Consider the following 18,839-nt stretch of genomic DNA (forward strand, 5'->3'; position numbering starts at 1 on the left):
AAAACTGCATCACTGCTAGCCGCTACATCCACCCTGGTGAGGAGCACCAGATATGTGCCTGACCTGTGAGCTTAATGAAATGAATGTCCAAAATGGATTCAGGCTATGTGACCCGAGGTGCCTATGATAGCGTGCAATGAAATTGCCAAAGTCAGGGCAGCCTGCAAAAAGGAGAGCAGATTCTTCCAAGACTGGTGGTTTTCACCAACCAGTCACAAACTGTGCTCCTAATCCCCACCCAACACTGGTTATCAAGAAGCCAAAACAAAAAATCATGCAGCCCCCTTTATCGCATTGCAGTCTCAGGCTCCCAATCAGCACATAGGCCCAGTACAGTGAGAAGTTATTTAAAACTCTCTGCTCACTATACAAAATGTTCTTCTGGTCCCCAAAGGGCCAGCCACATCATCAGATGAATACTAGTTTGGATCTTACCCAAAATACCACACTGCCAGCCAATCCTTTAGTAGCTAAAACTAAAGGTTTATTATAAAAGAAAGGAAAGAGAAAAGAGTTGTTAAATGGTCAAAGCAGTCAGATCCATACATATGACTTCAGAGTCCATTTATCAAGTTCTTAGCAGCATTGATGAGTTTGCTGGCTTGTAAAGTCCCTCTGGAACACATCGACAGCTTGGATGGGTCTATCCGTCCTTTGTTCAAACCTTCAGTTTGTAGAGAAGTTACTCCAGAGGTGAGAAGCAGGATTGAAGACAAAATGGAGAAGATGCAGCTGCCTGTTTATATCCTTTGCCATGTGGCCTGTACATCCTTTGTTCCAAACACAAGCACATGGGCATGGAAAAGCTCTTGGACTAGTCCCCTGTCCACAGCCATGTCCTGCTGACTCATCAGTGTAGCCCCGGCTTCTCTTAATGGGTTCATTGCTGATTGCCTTTGATGGACCATTAAGCAGGCTGGATAATGCTGATGCCAATCTGGTGTCCCCCAGAAACACAGCACAAGTTTGAGAGATCAATATACCACACATTTATAACTCACAATACAAAGATGATGCATACAAATAAACAAGATTATCATACTTAGCAAATCATAACTTTTCCACTGATACCTTACATAGCATATCTTGTAAGATTCGTTGCCATTTTGTAATATTGGGATCAATAATATTAGAAATGGTCACCCATATTCCATACAGCATCAGGGGCTGGTAGACTGTCTATTTGGTTTTTTTTTTTTTTTTTAAATGATGTCTACAGCATGTTTAAACAATGTTCATTGCCTGCCAAGGCTCCCTTTACTCATAGATTCATAAACTTTAAGGTCAGAAGGGACCATTATGATCATCTAGTCTGACCTCCTGCACAACGCAGGCCACAGAATCTCACCCACCCACTCCTGTAACAAACCCTTAACCTATGTCTGAGTTACTGAAGTCCTCAAATCGTGGTTTAAAGACTTCAAGGTGCAGAGAATCCTCTGGCAAGTGAGCTGTGCCCCATGCTGCAGAGGAAGGCGAAAAACGTCCAGGGCCTCTGCCAATCTGCCCTGGAGAAAATTCCGTCACAACCCCAAATATGGCGATCAGCTAAACCCTGAGCATGTGGGCAAGAGTCACCAGCCAGCACCCATGGTAGATGGGAAACATCTGGTAAACTTCACTCCCATGTCTATTCAGTTAGCTACCCTGTAATGCAATGAGATTTTGGGGGACAGCCACAAACCGAATCTAGCTTGAGAGCAAGGTCAACTGATCATGCTTCTAGCCGAACCAACGTATCCTGGGTTCTCTTTTGCAGCGGAAAGCGGAGGGACGTTAGTCTTGGTGAGTCAGGATGGGATCCAGAGACCTCCACTCCATTTCCCACAGGGAAGTCATCTCCTTGCTTTCCTTTCCTGCCTGGAAAACGGCCTTCTGCCTCGAGGACAATTAGACCCGCCACTTTGGTCGCAGCAGGGCAAGGTACTGTCAGGCTGAGAGCCAGTGTCTTGAACTATAAGTTCTTTGGGGCCAGGTTGGTCTTACTGTGTCTGTCCAACAGCACCCAGCGCAAAGGGGCCAGGGGGCTCTGGGGAGCTACTGCCATGCAAATAATAAACTCAGGACATGGGGAGGAACGTAAATGCAAAATAAACAACCCCACTGATTATCCCCTAAACTGTCTGACTTGTTTATAAGGACGTAGATTCCATAACAACCTGATTATAGTTTCACCCCTGAACCAGTGCTATAGACACTATAAAAAGGTGTTTGAAAATGATGTGGACAGAAGCATCCGACCAGCCGCAATGTAATAGTCACCACCCCTGGTGATATCACCTAACTGATGGACTGTTGCCATTAGGACGCCTTCCCTATATCCTGACAAGTCTTTTCTCTATTCCCTTTAATGATCTCCTTCCCCTGGGTACATAGGTTCCATATGCAGTAGGATCATGTCTCTCATCCAAGACTTGGATTTTTCAAAGGAAGTGATGGGAACTCGGTGCCCCATTCCCAGTCAATGGGAGTTGTGTACCCAGCTCCCTTGAAAAACCACCATTTGCTAGGCCAGGTACCTGCAGCCCATTCATCTCAGGTCTTGGAGCCACCTTCCGAGTCTGTTATTTTGACACCGTTCCACTGGCACCACTTCATCTCTTGGTAACTGTACCTACTGGGTCATTTTCACTGTAGGGTAAAGTATTTCCAAAGCTCCGGAAACGAAACAGTAACAAGTCAGTGGAGCTGGAGGAAATGCCACATGAGGAGTCTGCTACGGACTATGTCTTCAGGATTATCTATCCGGGACACAGGCACGATAACAGTAAGTGGCTTCATGGTTCTTTCATTTTAAAAAAAACCCCACAAGAGTGGTATGATGGGATCTGTGGGGGAAAGAGACAACCCAGATTTTTTTAAGGGGATATTGCCACCGAGGTGTTCTGCCTTGTTAGGTAATTAGGATCCATGGTATAGTTTACTGTGGGTTTTCTTAAAGCTATAAAACGGGTTCTCAAACGTCATTGCACCGCGACTCCCTTCTGACAACAAAAATTGCCACACGACCACAGGAGGGGGGACCGAAGCCTGAACCAAAGCCGCCGCCCCGGGGTAGGAGGGGCAAAGCCAGGCTTCAGCCCCAGCAGGGAGCCTGTAACCTGAGCCCTGTTGTCCAGGGTAGTGGGGCTTGGGCTTCGGCTCTGGCCTTGGGCAGCAGCACGTCTAAGCCAGCCCCGGCGACCCCATTAAAATGGGGTCCCCGACCCACAGTTTGAGAACTGCTGCTATAAAACCTTGCTTGCCCCAAACAGAAATGGAGAGTCCTACTCTTAGAGCCGCCCTGCGTTCTCCAGCTGAACTCTATGCAAAACTTTCACGGAGGCAGCCGGACTTTCAAACGGAGACCAAATGCAAAAAAAATCCCCACGGCTAATCCAACAGCAATTCTGCTCTAACTGTGAAGGGTATTTCTATAACGCAGGCAGCTTCCTAGCAAGATGGTTATTAAAAGGAGAAAAGATTAACGCTAACCATAAAAAAAAGAAGACCCTCCCTCAAAAAAATCAAACACACCCAAAACCCTGCAAGCCCAATTTTCCTGGCATTCTCTACTGAAGTTTCACAATAAATAGGGGGGAGAACCCACTCCCAAGCCCCTTCCTCTCTTCTGTGAATCTGAGCTCTCTCTATACAAGAGATCTTGCACGCTGGTTCTCTAGCAGTAGGTTCATTTTCACGTCCATTGGTGGAGAAGCTAGGAAGTACAACATCCTGAGATGTTTGGCTCATGGTCCCAGGTTTAAAGGGGATTTGGATCCAATGTTCCCATTCAGGTTCATCCCAGCTAGAAAGTGGCAAAATCAATTAAACACCCCCGCCCACTTGCCCCCCACCCCACCCCCCAGAGAATAGGCCATAAGGAGCCACGCTTTAGCCTCAGCCCAGCCTGTGAGGGAATGTTTATGCCGCAAATAAAACACCCACGTCTGGTCCATGTCAGCTGACTCGAGCTCGTGGGGCTATAAAACTGAGCTTGCGCTCTGGGACCCTCCCTCCTTGCAGAATCCCAGAGCGAGGCACGCAGTCTGCTCCCACCAGCAGGAGGTGCTGCAGGTTGTGTGGCCACATGCAACTGGTCATGTCTGGTTGAAATCTGGCCCATGGAGTGCGTGCTCTTCTCCTTAAGAAATGTCTCTTTCCCACCCAGGTGCGGGGGAGTTCCCAGGGTCTCTCCCAAGCTCCGACTCCTCTGTCTGTGCTAAACGTGTCCTTTGAGACTTCTCCTAGAACCAAGTCCTCTCTTCTTATGCTCCTCTTTCACTATTTTCTTTGAGCAGTAACTATTAACTACCACCACTTAGCTGCCAGCCGCTCTGCCTCAGTCGATGACGACGAGGAGGAGGAAGACCGGCTCCACGCAATGCTCTCAATGATCTGCTCTCGGAACCTCACAGCTCCTAATAGGATGAAAGGTTTTTATCCGCCGCCCCCGACCCTGCCCCCTCAATGCTCTGTGGCAGCGTCGTCCCAGTGATGCGTACAACAGTGTTGGCATTATGGCAAGACAAACGTTTTTCATTCACGCCAGGGGTGGGAAGGCACCCAAAAGCTGGGGGGAGCAGGGTTAGCAGCACCTTTCCGCCCCATCTCAAGGTAGGATCCATGACAATGAACGACAGAGCCGTCTCGCTTCCAGAATCTACCTCCCCCAGACTCCCCCGTTAAGAGTTAAGTCGCGACTCATGGTGTGTGTTCACACAGGGAAGTAAGCGGAGAGGAGGGGGCCCCTTACTTTGCTGCATGGGAGGTGGTGGGCCGGGGGAAAGCCCTCCACCTGTGCAGCTTAAGAGGTAGCAATAAGTAAGGTGCACTGAGTAAAGGGCTGGTACAGATTATACCCCCCTCAGCTCGTGCGGGGAAACAAGAATCAAGTTGTAAATTAGAGCACATCGATACAGCAAAATGGGAACCACGGCAGCAAGTCTCAGGGTGACTGTACAATCTACCCTTAAATGCACAGGGAGACTTGTACAGACCAAGCAGCTTTTCACGTACAAGTGCCCTCCTGCCCACTGTGTGGATTTAAAACGATCGGTTACCGTATTCCTTACTGTACAACAGGCTCTGCTCCCATCAAAAATCCAGCCCCGTTCGCTCACCCTCGACCTGTTCATAATGATACACTTGATCACGCCAGCAAACCTTCATCCCAGCAGAGATGAGCCAATTGGCCCTGGCTGTATAGTTCTGGAGACTTAAAATCCCTCCTGTCTTGAAGGAGGAAGGTGACCGGAGTTCACCCTGTGGAGCAGAAAACCGTCTGCTGGACAGATGGAATTCTAAGGCTCCAGAAATAAAACTAAGTTGGCTCAAGAATAGAACAAAAAGAAAAAAAAAATTCTGCAAAAACAATCATTAAGATGTTCTTTGTTGAAATGTTCAGCCCAGTTCTACTCAAGCATTACCTCTCCCGTGTTCATGGCTGTCCCAGGACTAACCTCATTCAAGAGAAACCCCCCTCCTTCCTTAGCTGCAGTATCTGTCACTGTACAATTTCCATGCCAACAGTCTTGGCTTGGAGCTGTCGTGTCTGCAGGTGCCATAGATTTAACACGCGCTTCCTTTAGCAAAAGAACATTCGCAGGCTGTTGAGTGATTACAGGAATCCATCTTTTCCTCATTCCTCAGAGCTCTCCCATACCTTTAAATACAGAGCAATGGGTTTAGTGCTAAGTGGATGTCATCCCTGGTCTACACTGGGGGGGGGATCGATCTAAGATACGCAACTTCAGCTACGAGAATAGCGTAGTTGAAGTTGCCGTATCTTAGATCAACTTAGATTGACTTACTTCGCATCCTCGTGGCGCGGGATCGACGGCCGCCGCTCCCCCGTCGACTCCGCTTCCGCCTCTCACCCTGGTGGAGTTCCGGAGTCGACGGGGAGCGAGTTCGAGGATCGATGTATCGCGTCTAGACGAGATGCGATACATCGATCCCCGATAGATCGATCACTACCTCCGATCCGGCGGGTAGTGTAGACGTACCCTTGGTGACACTACCTATAAGAATGAGAGGATAACTGCCCTTGGTCCATTCTACTCTGGGCCTCTGCTGGGACTGCCATGATGCCATTTTGTTGTTATATGGACCCCTGTCCACTGTGATCCCCATAGGTCGCCAAAATAGTCATTAGGTCTGACCGCTACTCAGCTGGGCTGGATTCATATTCTACCAAAATGCTCTTAGAAGGGATGGAGGTGAAGAGAACCCCCAAAGCCCTCATCATCTTGTAGGAAGATAGTGTTTGCAGGAAATATCTGTACAGTAGGTTTCTTGTGCAGATGGGACTTCGAAATGGCTTATGGTAGAAGACCCGTCTGTAACACCGCATGTCTGCAAAGATGAGACTAAAAATATAAGTTAAATGGTGACAACTTCAGCTTTATTTGGTAGCTAATAGAGCTTTAAAACCATCCTACTAGAGATGTCAAGAAACCCTGAAAAAAATAGTTAGCAACCTAGCTAGGACCACATACCATTTGAATAGTGATTCTTGTCAGAGATAGCTTTGACTACCATTTGTCTACCCATCAGTGCTCCCTTGAAATAATGACAACACTGTTGGATCAGGTTTGCTAGCCAGTTTGCTTTTAATTTTTGCAACATGCTTGACTTTTTGCATGTGGCCAAAAGTTGCAGATAAACAACAACAAAAATGAATGAAATGAAGATGCTGTTCACTCTAATTCTTCACAAATTCAGGTACCTTTCATCTGAATCCTTAGGTTCTGTGGGGTTCTCTCCTTTTAAAGTAGATTGTTCCTTTAAAACAAAAACAAAACAAAAACTCACCCATTTTTCTTGTCCTTGGAGGGGGAGGGGGGAAAAAAATCTCAAAACATTTGTTTGTCCAATGGTTTTTATTTGAACCAAATGAGAAGCTGCAGTAAATACTGGGACATTCAGCTCCTTCCTGAAGAATTAAGGTGAAGAGCATTTTTTCATTAAACTTTGTTTTGTGAAGTGAAATATTCATGACTGTTTCCGCATGAGCCTGTGCTTTTTATGTTAACATATCTTGTATTATTTCCATGCCGTTCAAATGCTTTATGCTACATTGATGGCTATATCGATATTAAAAATAGAGTCCACCTTCTTTAAAAAAAAAAAAAATGTATTGTTACCTGCAATGGCAGAATGCATGAGACAATTTGGAAGTTCCCCACCCCTGCACGTAACGTACATTTTGAAAGCACGGCCCAGAGAACTGGAGTTGCTTGCACATGTTAATGCAATGAATGACATCCTGTACTCTGTCTTTTGCCTTAATTTAAATCAAGGGTGAGCTGAAAGGCCAGTTATTTATGAAAAGCACCAGCAGGGATAGGTTAAGAATTTGGGCTATGATTTTCAAAAGCGACGTGATTTTTGGGTACCCAGCTTTAGACACCTTTCAAGGGGGACCCTGATTTTCAGAATGTGCTAAGCATCCACCCTCTGAAAATCAGGCCTTTAAGGTTTGAAATTGGGCACCCAAAATCTCTAGCGACTTCTGAAAATCTTGGCCTCCTTTTTTTAAGTGCTGATCCTGCAACTTGTTTCCATGTATGGAGAGATTTCAGACACCTGGAAGTTGCATGTTCAGAGCCTTAAACTCGAGTTTATGCGCTTGGGGGTGATCCAGTGAAGGAAAACAGGCACACAGAGGCATACTGTTTCTATGAAATGTTCCAGGAACAGCACCCTAGATTTAAATACACATGGAAAACACCTTTATGATTGATGTGTTACCTTTGTGCTCATGTTGGTTTTGTAAACCAGGCTTTGGCTGAGGCCAATTTAAAAAAAAGCACTTGGGGGACTCAGGAGGTTGCATTGTGATGATGGGTCGATGGCATTTTACCCCCAGGAGAATTAGAGTGGGACCCAGTGCTGGAGTAACTTTCCACCTCTACGAGCAACTGTTTAAGGATCAGATCCCAAATGACAGCATCAAGAATCGAAAAGTTCAGTCAGTCTCATTTTGAGAGAGAACCTATTTTTACTCTGGAATTAAAAAACACAGGATCTTTCACGGTAGCTCAACCAGAAGTTATGGCCTCACTGCAGGAATTCCTGGGTGAAGTTCCCTGGAGGTCAGACTAGATGACCATAATGGTCCCTTCTGGCCTTAAAATCTATTACTATAATGTCTGATTAAAATTAGCTCCTATCTACGGAAAGCAAAAGAGCAGCCTGCCTCAAACAAATGCGTTTGAAACAGGCAGGGTGCTGGGCCGTGGGTGCACCTAACGGTTATCTGGGGAAGTTGGGAAATCCCCAGCACTGTCAGGTATATTTAATGCTGCCTCAGCGGGGGTGGCTGGACTAGGTGACCTCTTGGGGTCTCTTGCAGCTGTACATTTGTATGATTCTATGACAAACTCAGCATGCGGAGGACGTGGCCGGTTTAGATGTGTTAGCGCGGAAAGTAATGTTTTAGGGTCGCTAGTTCTGTCCCGTCCTATCATCAAGGGTAGAGCCTGCAGCAAAGCAAAGCACCAAGACATCAGCAGTGGGAGGGCAGGGGCAGACAACCATTTATGCCCATGATTTTTCCCCTCTTTCCCCAGACTCCGGCGACATGATAGAGATGCAAGGATTCGGTGCGAGCTTGTTGTCATGGCAGCTGGAGCACTGCAGCCAAGGGTCTTCGTGCCTGTCCTGTTCATCAGGCAGCTCTCCCTATGACATCCCCAGCTGCTGCAACTGCATTCATGACAGGTAAACGGGCCAGGCCCCGGGGAGATGGCTTGACTATCGGCAGAAAGTGACAGTGGTGGGGGAGAGCTCTGGGCTTGCTGCCTATTGCACACCGCACACCAACGCCTGCCATCCTGTGCCCACTTAAAAGCCATGGTGTCCGTGTCCATGGCAACATCTGAGTCTGAGGTAAAAAATTCAAGAGTGCCGAACTCCCAATTTCAAAGAGGGACCCAGGCATTTAGGAGCCTAAGTCACAATGAAAAAAAAAAAAAATCAGTGGGACACCTAAATTCCCAGATCACTTTTGAAATTAGGAGTTAGGCTCCTAAACCCCACCGGCACTTTTCAAAATGGTCTTCAGCAGGTTTCCTCGGCAGGCTGAGGAGAAGTCACAAATGTTGCCGCTGCACCTGTTCAGCCAGTGGTCCCCTAACTCCACCCTAGGAGGCAAGGCCTTGTACGTGGAGAAAAGTCACCCCAAAGCCCTTTGCTCCAAGCAGCAATGGCGAGTTTTATGGGAGAGACGCTGCAGGGCTCCCAGGGGACCCTGCTCTGGGTTACAGGGAGCACACTTTGTGGCTGGGCCACCCCCTGTGGAGGTGCTACAGCATCACAACGAGAGAGAGAGAACAGCCTCCTTGTCTCTATGAAAGTCTTCGCTTGTCAGTCTGTGGCGTAGCCAGCGCAACCAGCGTGCACCTAGAAGAGCCTCCTGCTCACCTCTCCTGCTCTCGCCACTTCTTTTACAAAGTTTTCGACCTTGTCGAATGGCAGATTACATTTGTTCTGTGGGACAGAGAGGAAGGAGGCTCCAGTGGCAAGGGGACTAGCCTGTGACTTGGGAGACCCGGCTCCAATGCCCTGCTCTGCCCACCTGTCAAGCGGCGCTGTGAGGAGACGTGCTTGGGAGGCACTCAGACATTATAGTGATAGGACCAAGGTCTCTAAATAGTCCCTGATTCTTCTCGCAGTAAATTGGTTTTACGTCAGCGTACGCAAGAGGAGAATCAGGCCTTTTTGTGCTTCTGTTTAGTGCTCTCTAAATGAGCAATAGAAGCAGGTGAGTGCCGTTTTCATTTAGCTCATGTTCTCCAAGCCGCTGGCTGGCACAGCATTTTTCCCTGCTGCATGTGCTGGTCCCAGCCTCGTCCTTCTCCTGCTCCCCGTGGAAGGTTGCTAGACACGCCTCTAGACTTGCATGGTGGGAAGCACTGGTGCCTAGTAGCGCCAATCAAAAAATGCCAATTATTTTTTGGCCAGGAATGTTCTAAAATTGTTGGTGTCGTGGGTGAAATGCCCCAGGAAGTTTTGTTTTCAGAAACTCCTGTAGTAACATTTTTGGTTTTAAAACTGAACGTTGATCAGGGTAAATTTTTTTTTTTTTTAAATTGAAAAACTTGAACATTTCAATAAAAAAAACTTCAGTCAGCTCTTCTGTCTGCCCGTTTAGGTCAGTGTGGAGACAGCTCAGTTTTATGGACAGAGGCAAACCAGTAATCCTTCAAAGGATGCTTACATCTAGGGTTATCAGACAGCAACTGTGAAAAAACGGGATGGGGGTGGGGGGATAACAGGCGCCTATATAAGAAAAAGTCCCAAAAAACGGGACTGTTCCTTTAAAAACGGGACATCTGGTCACCCTACTTACATCCCTATTTTGTCAATGACAGTGTTGTTGTAGCCATGTTGGTCCCGGGGTACGAGATAGAAGGGTAGGTGCGGGAATATCTTTTATCGAACAAAATTCTGTTGGTGGAAGATCAAAAGCTTCGCAGCTACACAGAGCTCTTCTTTAGGTCTGGGGAAGGAAGCAGAACATTAACGTGGCCTTTGTAATCCACCTGTCACTGTGGTACTGAGTTACCTAAATATTCATGTGGTTTGGGGCAGCATCCCACGCAAACAAATAATTTTAAATCTAAAGACCTATTTCCTATTGGATTTTTTTAAAACCAAATGTGTCTTAGTTGGGTTTGGAAAAGGGGCAGTGTCTGTAGATCAGTTGGGATTAGGGATGTGTTCCATGACTTGTGATCTGTATAACCGTAACACACACGTGTTTAAAAATGTCTCCCTACAGAACCCCATTAAAGATGCTGTGTGAAAGCATGAAGAGGCAGATTGTTTCCAGAGCGTTTTATGGATGTAAGTGAGGCTGTTTTCCAAAAGGGACAGTGCATGCAGCTCCCGCGGTGTCATACGCTAGTTTGCACTTAGACTGCAAAGTCAGATCACTGGCCAGGTTTAGGTTGGAGAGGGATCCAAGCCAAACTATGCGGGGAGGCATTTGAAAGCCAAATCCAGATGCAAATTTTGTAGGTGGCCCTTCTCTCAATAATGAGCCAGAGCTACTTAAAACTTTAGAGGGTTCAGAATCCTGACCCAAATATCCTGGCTTGGTAATGCCAGCGGCTCTTCTGTATGCAGCTGTGGAAAACTGATGCTTAAAGCTCTGCATGTTATAACGTACTTTTACTAATGTACCTTTGTTTTTTCACTTCCTGGCACAAGATTAAATAGTTGTCAACTTTGCATCCTCCTTCCATTCTACCTAGCATGCATGTGGGATTGTGGAGAAGAAAGCTTTGCTTCTAGCTTAAACCGCACAGCTCCATCTTTAAAAGGAGCTGCCGGCATCCTATACAGTCTCCTGCTCGCTTATATGAGATCCTGCCATTCCATTTCCACCCCCTCTGCAGGGCTTGCCTACTGCCGCCATTTGTCTACGGTGAGAACGCATCTATCTGCCCTCGTGAACCACTCCATTATCCCGCCCGACAAGCCTTCCAGCGCTGCCGGAGGCCTGACCAAAGAGGTCTGGAGTAAATATCAAAAGGACAAAAAGGTAACGGGCACAAAACCTACCCCCAGTTCTTAAAGGGAAAAAGTCAGCGCCCCACCCACTGCCCCAGTGTCACTCCCTAATTTGGCTATAAATATTTCTAAGGGTCTTTTCAAGTGTCCAGTGTTGCCTTCTAAGACTGTACATGAGTTCACAGTTTGCCAGCTTTGTTCCAGTATTTGTGCAGATCTGATTCTCACTTACATTAAGGCCCCTTTGAGCTACCAGAGTAGTGGAAAGTTGGCGTAAATGGCTGTTTCACTCACCTTAAAGCCCTTTTCGCTGCCAGAATGGCATAAACGTATAACAAGGGCTTGTCTACACATGGAGTTGTTCCTGATGAACTCCATGTGTGGACACACTTATTCCAGAATAAGAGTGCCTTTATGCTGTTTAGCTTAACCCAACAAGTGGTTTCAGCTAAATGGGAACAATGCGCTCTGACTCCAGAATGTGTCCACACATGGGGTTAACCAGGAATGACACCAGGCCTAGACAACATACAGATGAGAATCAAGGATGAGTATCTTTAAGCAGGACGAAGGATATTTTGTAAACCAGGACAATCTAGAGGAATGCTAGATCTTTTTGCCCTGCAATTTTAGACATTTAAAGTGATGTTTTTATTTGGACAATCCGGTTCCTGATTTTGCGCAGCCCAGAAAGCAGCACTGATGAGGAGAAGACTTGCAAATTTAGGAGCCTGAAAATCTTCGGTAAAAGCCAAAGTGAATTAGGTTTTGCATGTAGTTTTTGAAGCAAATATAGCACCATTAAAAGTAAGTCATTGCCACCTCTGATGACCGGAGTCCTCTATCTACAGAACAGATGTAGCACAAGCAATATCAGGGCAAATTTCAGAGTGCTTCCCAGTCAGTCTACCTGTCTGCTAAGCACATGCTCCATAAGCACCTTCCTAAAGTGCTTTCTTGAATACGGGCTCTACAGGACTGTCCATGGATTCACACTGTGTGAATTCCCTAGAAGGGGGAGAGACGTTAATTCTCCACGGCCTGTTTGATCCTTTGCATCTCTGGGGACAGCAAAGGTATAGTTTAGCATCTACATAGTGGTAGATTCCATGATAGACACCAGTCCAGTAGTAACTGACCCGTTTTATATAGGCCGCTGATCATATTGGGCCAGATTGGAACCAATGACCTAGAAATAAAACTGTCCCATGTGTATCCCATTGCCAGCTTTTTTAAGGCTTCTACTGGGTGTATTTTCCATTAGCTGTATACTTGCCAGTAACTTTAGTGCTTTTATGCCAGCTCAATAGTAAGGTGCATTAAATTTTCCCTCCCCTCTTTCCTGACTGCTTTAGAATTACAAGGAATTAGAATTACTCAAACGAGTTTACTATGGTGGCGTGCAGCATGAGATTCGAAAGGAAGTGTGGCCCTTCTTACTAGGTCACTACAAATTTGGCATGACCAAAAAGGAAATGGATCGGGTAAGTCCCAGCTTCTGAGATTTAAATGGGATGTTGAAGTTTTAAAAAATTAGCAAGCACTAAAAGGACTCTCTAGGTGTAATACTTAGTCCACTTTAAGAAACACTCTCCTAGCATGTGGTCTTTAGAGGGCACCAAAACCCGTATTTTCAGGTTTTCTCCAGTAGGGCTTGGACTTGGGAATCCGAACTCCTGAGTTTGAGGCCACCGTGGGCAAGCCACCTGGCCTTTCTGTGCCCGAGTTTCCCTGTTTGGAGGATAATTGCCTTCATAGGGCACTTTTTAAATTAGCGCATGGGAAGTGCTTTGCGAAGAGGGAGGGATAGCTCAGTGGTTTGAGCATTGGCCGGCTAAACCCAGGGTTGTGAGTTCAGTCCTTGAGGGGGCCACTTAGGGATCTGGGGCAAAAATCAGTACTTGGTCCTGCTAGTGAAGGCAGGGGGCTGAACTCATAGAACTGGAAGGGACTCCGAAAGGTCATTGAGACAGGTATATCTATCTCCATATATTATTATAAGGCTGCAGCAAAGAGGCTACAGAAGGGCCACGCATTCGTTAAGTCACAGCGAGACATTTGTCTGGGTGACCCAGTGGCAGTTCAAACGCTGCATCTTGAAATACCAGGTCATGCACCTGTGTGCGCCCAGGTTTAATGCAACGGTTCAAAACTGCCGACATAAAGGGCTGTGTAGGGTTGTCCCCCTTTCCTGAAAGCAAGTAAGATGCGTCTTTAAAAACCCGCCCGCCCCTCCTGGGAACTATCAATGTGAAGTGTAAATGCTAACATACTATTTGTAACAGACACAGACACACGCACCCCCCCCCCCCCACAACCATTTATGCCAAGCTAACGACATTTACCACATTTCAGCCCAGGACCGTTACACATTACAGCACTAGGCTACGGGGGCTGTGATGAACATTCGGACAGCACATTGTCTACACAGCTAGCAGCCCCACTGCCGTGTTCCCGTAACACATGGCATCTCTGCCTCGGAAAAGCTGCAGGTCCCAGGCAGACCATTGGGCGTGGCTTTCAGGTAGGGTAGACACTGTAGGGTCTCCTGATGCTTTTTTTTGTTGTGCCTGACGGCCAAACAGTGTGTGAGCAGCGTCTCCCTTTTATGAGATGCTTTATTGGAATGTGTGAAGTGATGCTGACCTCACACTGCAGCCTCCCAGTGGCCCTGAAGACATGAACCTGATGCTGATGGACCCGCGTGTCTGTGTCTGCAAAGGACAATCGTAGGCGAGCAGCCTGAACGCTGAATGCGGCAGGAGGAGTCCGGCGTGACTTGTGCTCGGTGTAGGTCTCAGTGGGAGAAAAGGGCAGGCAGAGGGATTGGGTGTGTACGTGGTAGTGTGAGCGTGTGTCTGACCACAGCGCTCCGGAGACTCACCTCATGCGCCCGTGGCTGGACCTCTCCACTAGGCTGCCGTTCTTGATAAATTAGAGCGTTAGCAATAGCGATGTTGGCAACGCGCTGCAGCGCCTGTGACACGAGACGCACGTGTCTCTCGACTGCCAGTCCGGCTCCTCTCCTGTTAGACACTAATTACTAGAGATGGAGCCCAGATTGCAATCAAAAGGGGAGACAAGAAAGTACCAATCTCCTTGTTTTCCCTTTCCTCCAGAGGGAGGGAAAACCAATGAGTACAGGTAATAGTAAGTAGAAAAACAAGACCAATCTGCATTTATCGGGAGGGGACTGTTTGCCTAGTGCTTAAATCAGGAGTCCTGGGGTCAGGACACGTGGGTTCTAGTCCCAGCTTCAGAGGATATATTTGTCTGGGGGTTACCGCCAGGGATTGGTAATCAGGACAACTGCATTATATTCCCCTTTTAACAGCTGTGCCTCAGTTTCCCTATTTGTAAAATAGGACTACTACCAAATTCACCAGGGGGTTGCAAGGCATAAATCAGTGTTTGCTAGGTGCTTTGGGATCCTTAGATAACGTGTGCCATTGAAGTGCTAGACTGAAAACTCCTTGGGGCAGAGACCGTCTTTGTCCAGCGCCTAGCACAGTGGGGCCCAGATCTGTGACCGGGGCTCCTGGGCACAAATAATTATTAATCATAATAATGGTGCATCGGTCTGGGGAGTCAGCCCCTGAACAAAAAGGCCTGCATGGGATGGAAGGGAGTATTAGGCAAGTGAGAAATCCGAGCGGTCAGCATTTCAGCTCTCCAGGTCCTCAACTAAAACCATCCCAGATGATTGATCACCTTTGCTTTCTGTACTATCATGCCGTCATCACTGAGCAGCCAGGCTGGGGGCACTGCCTCCCACGGCTCTCCTCCCGCCTCCCACTATGGGTCGTACTTTCTGATTGACGACTCCACAGCCATCTTGCCTGACAGATATCGCCCAGCGCCCAGGGAGAAGGCTACAGTAGCAAGCAACCGGCAAAGCCCAGAGCCTGAAGCCAGCTCGCTTATTATGGCTTTTATCCAGCTCTTGACCAGCCACAGAGCAGCAAAGTTATTGTGTCTCTCCTCGTAGCCAGAGCATGTTTTTGGTGTCTGACTTTCCTTTCGACAGAGGAAACCAGCAGTAGCAAAACTGTATATTCCAATAACAAGACCCAGGGCGGGTGCTCACTGCAGGGGCCTAGGTTACAAAGATGGAAGTGGGGATGGGAGCAGAAATAAAGTATAGGGGCCATAGGATTTGATTAGAGCAGGCTATTGGTCCATCAAGTCACATCTCACCTCTAGATGAGATTTCACGAGGTGGACAGCACCGTTCTCATTTATCTGAGGCCAGTCATGAAGTGCTGTACATGACACTGTTAAAAAAAAATCCTTCCTGCCCTTTGTGGTGGCAGCTTACACCCTGAAGCATGAGATTTGATTGCTCCTATTTAACAAGCCTGATGTTACTGGCCGGCTGCAGCTGCCAATTCCGCACCTTCACTGTTTCCTTTTCATTGTTTCTAGCTTGACCTGCCCTTAAATTTCACTACAGTCCTTTGCCTCTCATTCTGTCCATGCGCCTGATTCCACTTTGCCCGTCTGTCTAGCTATTTGTGGCTCCCTCTTGCTGACCTCTTCCCAAAAGCAAATGCATTTATCCTCACAACACCCTGTGAGGGGGGCAGGGCTGGTAACCCCACTGGCCCGATGGAGAACTGAGGCACAGGGATACTAAGTGACTTGCCCAAGGTCTGATTGCTGGAGATGGGCCCCATCCTGGAGTTGAGATCTAGACCCCAAACCCAGTTTCCCTGGAGCTCAACAGGGTTTCAGATCCTGTCTGGCCACCTCACTAGCTTTAATCTCTCCTGAGGTGCAAGCCATGCCGTCTGGGCCTTTGACTGTCTCGGATGCCCTCCTGCCAGGAGAGTCTAGCTTTTCAGCTGTATCTGTCTGTGTCTTTGTTTGAAGGTGGATGAAGATATTGCTCTCAAGTATCAGAAGGTCATGGCCGAGTGGAAAGCCTGTGAGGTCATCGTGAAGCAGCGGGAGAAAGAGTCGCACTCTGCCATCTTTGCTAAGTTTTCGTCAGGCAGCAGCATTGACAGCCACGTTCAGCGATTGATCCACAGGGATTCCACCATCAGCAACGACGTACGCGGTCTTGTCTAGCTCTCTGCTCTCCTGTGCACTCGTCCTCAAGGAATGTTGCAGTACAACGGGCGATGCTGGAAACCTAGCGCACGCAGGCACAGCTTGGGGGGGAACAACAGTAGCAGAGGCACTCTTGGGAAACTGCCCTCTGCATAATTTAGGCAGTCCAGGGAGCTGCTCTCAATTAGAGCCTGCCCAGCAGCTCTGCATCCTGGAATCTCTGTCGAGTTCTGGGCTATGGCCCCTGGGCCGTACCATGCCAGGGCTTGCAACGGGGCTCGTGTAGGGTAGTCTGTGGTTGTTCCTAAGCCTGCATTGGGGGTATTCTCCCCTAGCTGCCTAAGGAGCTTTTATGGCCTCTGTCTACCACAGCAGCAGAAAATCCCTTTCAGTTAAGAGCCTCTGGGGAATGGATTGGCTCAAGGGATTGATAATGGCTCTGAAGATATTTTTGTCTTTGGGTCCCGAGTTCAAATCCAGCCAAGAGCAATAGTGAGCGGCAGTTACTGTTCCAGCAACCACGTGGTGGGTCTCAGTTTCATCGCTAGTAGGCAGGTGCTCAGATCAGTGATGGCCCCAGTGTCTGGCTCCACCCTCATCACTCTAAGCCTCGATGCTGAGCACAGAATAGGTAGGCAGACTGAATAGCCCTTGTGACATAAGGTTAGGCGTTAGCCACACCGGCAGGCTGTGCGTTGGAGTAGGGGACTGGCGCTGCCCTGGTTGCATCTCCAGGGCTGCTAATCTGGCACCTTTCAAAAGAACTTAAATTCATGCACATGGCTATGTTTAAAAAAAAAAAAAAATCTTAGTCATCAAAGCTGTAGGGAAAAAATGAAAGTGAAGTGGACAGTAAGACTGTATTGTCCAGAACAAACCCACATTGCTAGAAGGGATAGACAATGACCTAACAGAGCTCTCCCGTCTCTAGCCATCTGTGACTATAAAAGCCCCATCACACACACATTCAAGGTTAGTCTAAGCTATGCACTTCTCTTCCGAACAATAAGGAGTCAGCTCACTTCACTGAGTGAAGTTTAAAAAAAGTTTTTAAAAAGTTTAGCAAGTTTAAAAAAAAAAAAAAAAGTGATGAAGTTTGATTGCCCAACACAAGGAAGCAAACATGAGGTTGAAGACCAGGATCTCCAGGTTCATGAGTGATTGCTCAACTTGGGTGCCTCCATTTTTGGGTGCCCAACTAGAGACGTTTTATAAAGGGGCTTGATTTTTCAGCAGGTAGGTGCTCAGAGTCAGGCCCCTTTAAACGTGACTCGCGTTAAGGGCCCAAAAACGGAGACATTCAACGTCAAATCATGTTTGAAAATTTAGGACACGGTGTGCAGATATAAGTGGATATTACTTTTAGAGTCCCTTCTCTGGCCACATCCAGCCTCTAAGTTCATTGTAAAATCTGGGTAGATCCCCTCTGTTCAGCTATAATTTAAATACGCACGGATGCGGCATGTGATAATATACAGATGCTCTACTGACTCAGTGATCTTATCTGTTGAAATAACCTAGCCCCACACACGAGTTGGGGACTCATTTGGTCTTTCCTTTTTTCCCCCTCCTGCAATCATCATCATCAGGTCTTCATATCTGTAGATGAAATGGACTCAACAGAGCGAGATTTAAAAGGTCCGGTTGACCCCTCTTTGACTGCGGTGAACGTCGACACTCCGGTCGCCGCGGCTGCAGCAGAACAGCAGTCAGTAGAATTTGATTCTCCCGACTCCGGGCTACCTTCTTCTCGGAATTACTCGGTCGCTTCGGGCATCCTGTCCAGCATCGACGACGGGCAGAGTGTCTGCTTTGAGGACGGGGCGGAGGAAGAAGTTAGCGCGGACTTAGAAAGACCAGATCTGGACCTGGCCCAGGCTCAGAAAGCCAAGGCGGTCCCCTCAGAACCTCAGGATTCTGTAATGGAGGAACAACTGTGCTCCCAGTTGGATTATTTAACGTCTGGAGAGGACATTGGTTCTGTTTGTGGAGCTGCCTATACAGTAGGTCGCCATTTATCCTATTACGCATCGACCTATGTCTGTAGAGCACTCTGCCTTCTCTTCCTCCCCAAGGCCCTGCATGTATTTCAGCCTTTCTGTCAAGCAGGATTTAACTAAAGCTATCCAAAACCAGCACCTAAACTCTCTGAATGTCAGGGAGTGGGAGGGGAACCCCTGCATCCAAATCCATCCGAGCTGTTTTACTGCTGGGTCGGATCCAAATCCGGAAGCAGCCTTTCTTCTGGGTCCAATTCAGAGGTGGCCAGAATCTCAAAGGAA

The 18,839-nt window shown here is 47.6% G+C and overlaps 1 protein-coding gene across 4 annotated transcripts in view; it reads left to right on the forward strand.

Moving 5' to 3' along the window:
• The window catches only part of SGSM2 (small G protein signaling modulator 2), a 136,797-nt gene that overhangs the window by 101,717 nt on the left and 16,241 nt on the right, over window positions 1-18,839 (forward strand). For 2 of the 4 annotated variants that reach the window (XM_034752868.1, XM_034752870.1), the window contains exons 10-18: window positions 1,760-1,923; window positions 2,638-2,767; window positions 4,281-4,415; window positions 8,556-8,706; window positions 10,769-10,833; window positions 11,388-11,533; window positions 12,858-12,986; window positions 16,375-16,557; window positions 18,147-18,560. In XM_034752868.1, the coding sequence (XP_034608759.1) occupies window positions 1,760-1,923; window positions 2,638-2,767; window positions 4,281-4,415; window positions 8,556-8,706; window positions 10,769-10,833; window positions 11,388-11,533; window positions 12,858-12,986; window positions 16,375-16,557; window positions 18,147-18,560 (1,517 nt within the window). The remainder of the gene's footprint in view (window positions 1-1,759; window positions 1,924-2,637; window positions 2,768-4,280; window positions 4,416-8,555; window positions 8,707-10,768; window positions 10,834-11,387; window positions 11,534-12,857; window positions 12,987-16,374; window positions 16,558-18,146; window positions 18,561-18,839) is intronic. The other 2 variants (XM_034752869.1, XM_034752871.1) reach the window with 2 other exon arrangements.

This window comes from Trachemys scripta, chromosome 18 (assembly GCF_013100865.1).
Source record: "Trachemys scripta elegans isolate TJP31775 chromosome 18, CAS_Tse_1.0, whole genome shotgun sequence".
Lineage (NCBI taxonomy): Eukaryota > Metazoa > Chordata > Testudines > Emydidae > Trachemys > Trachemys scripta.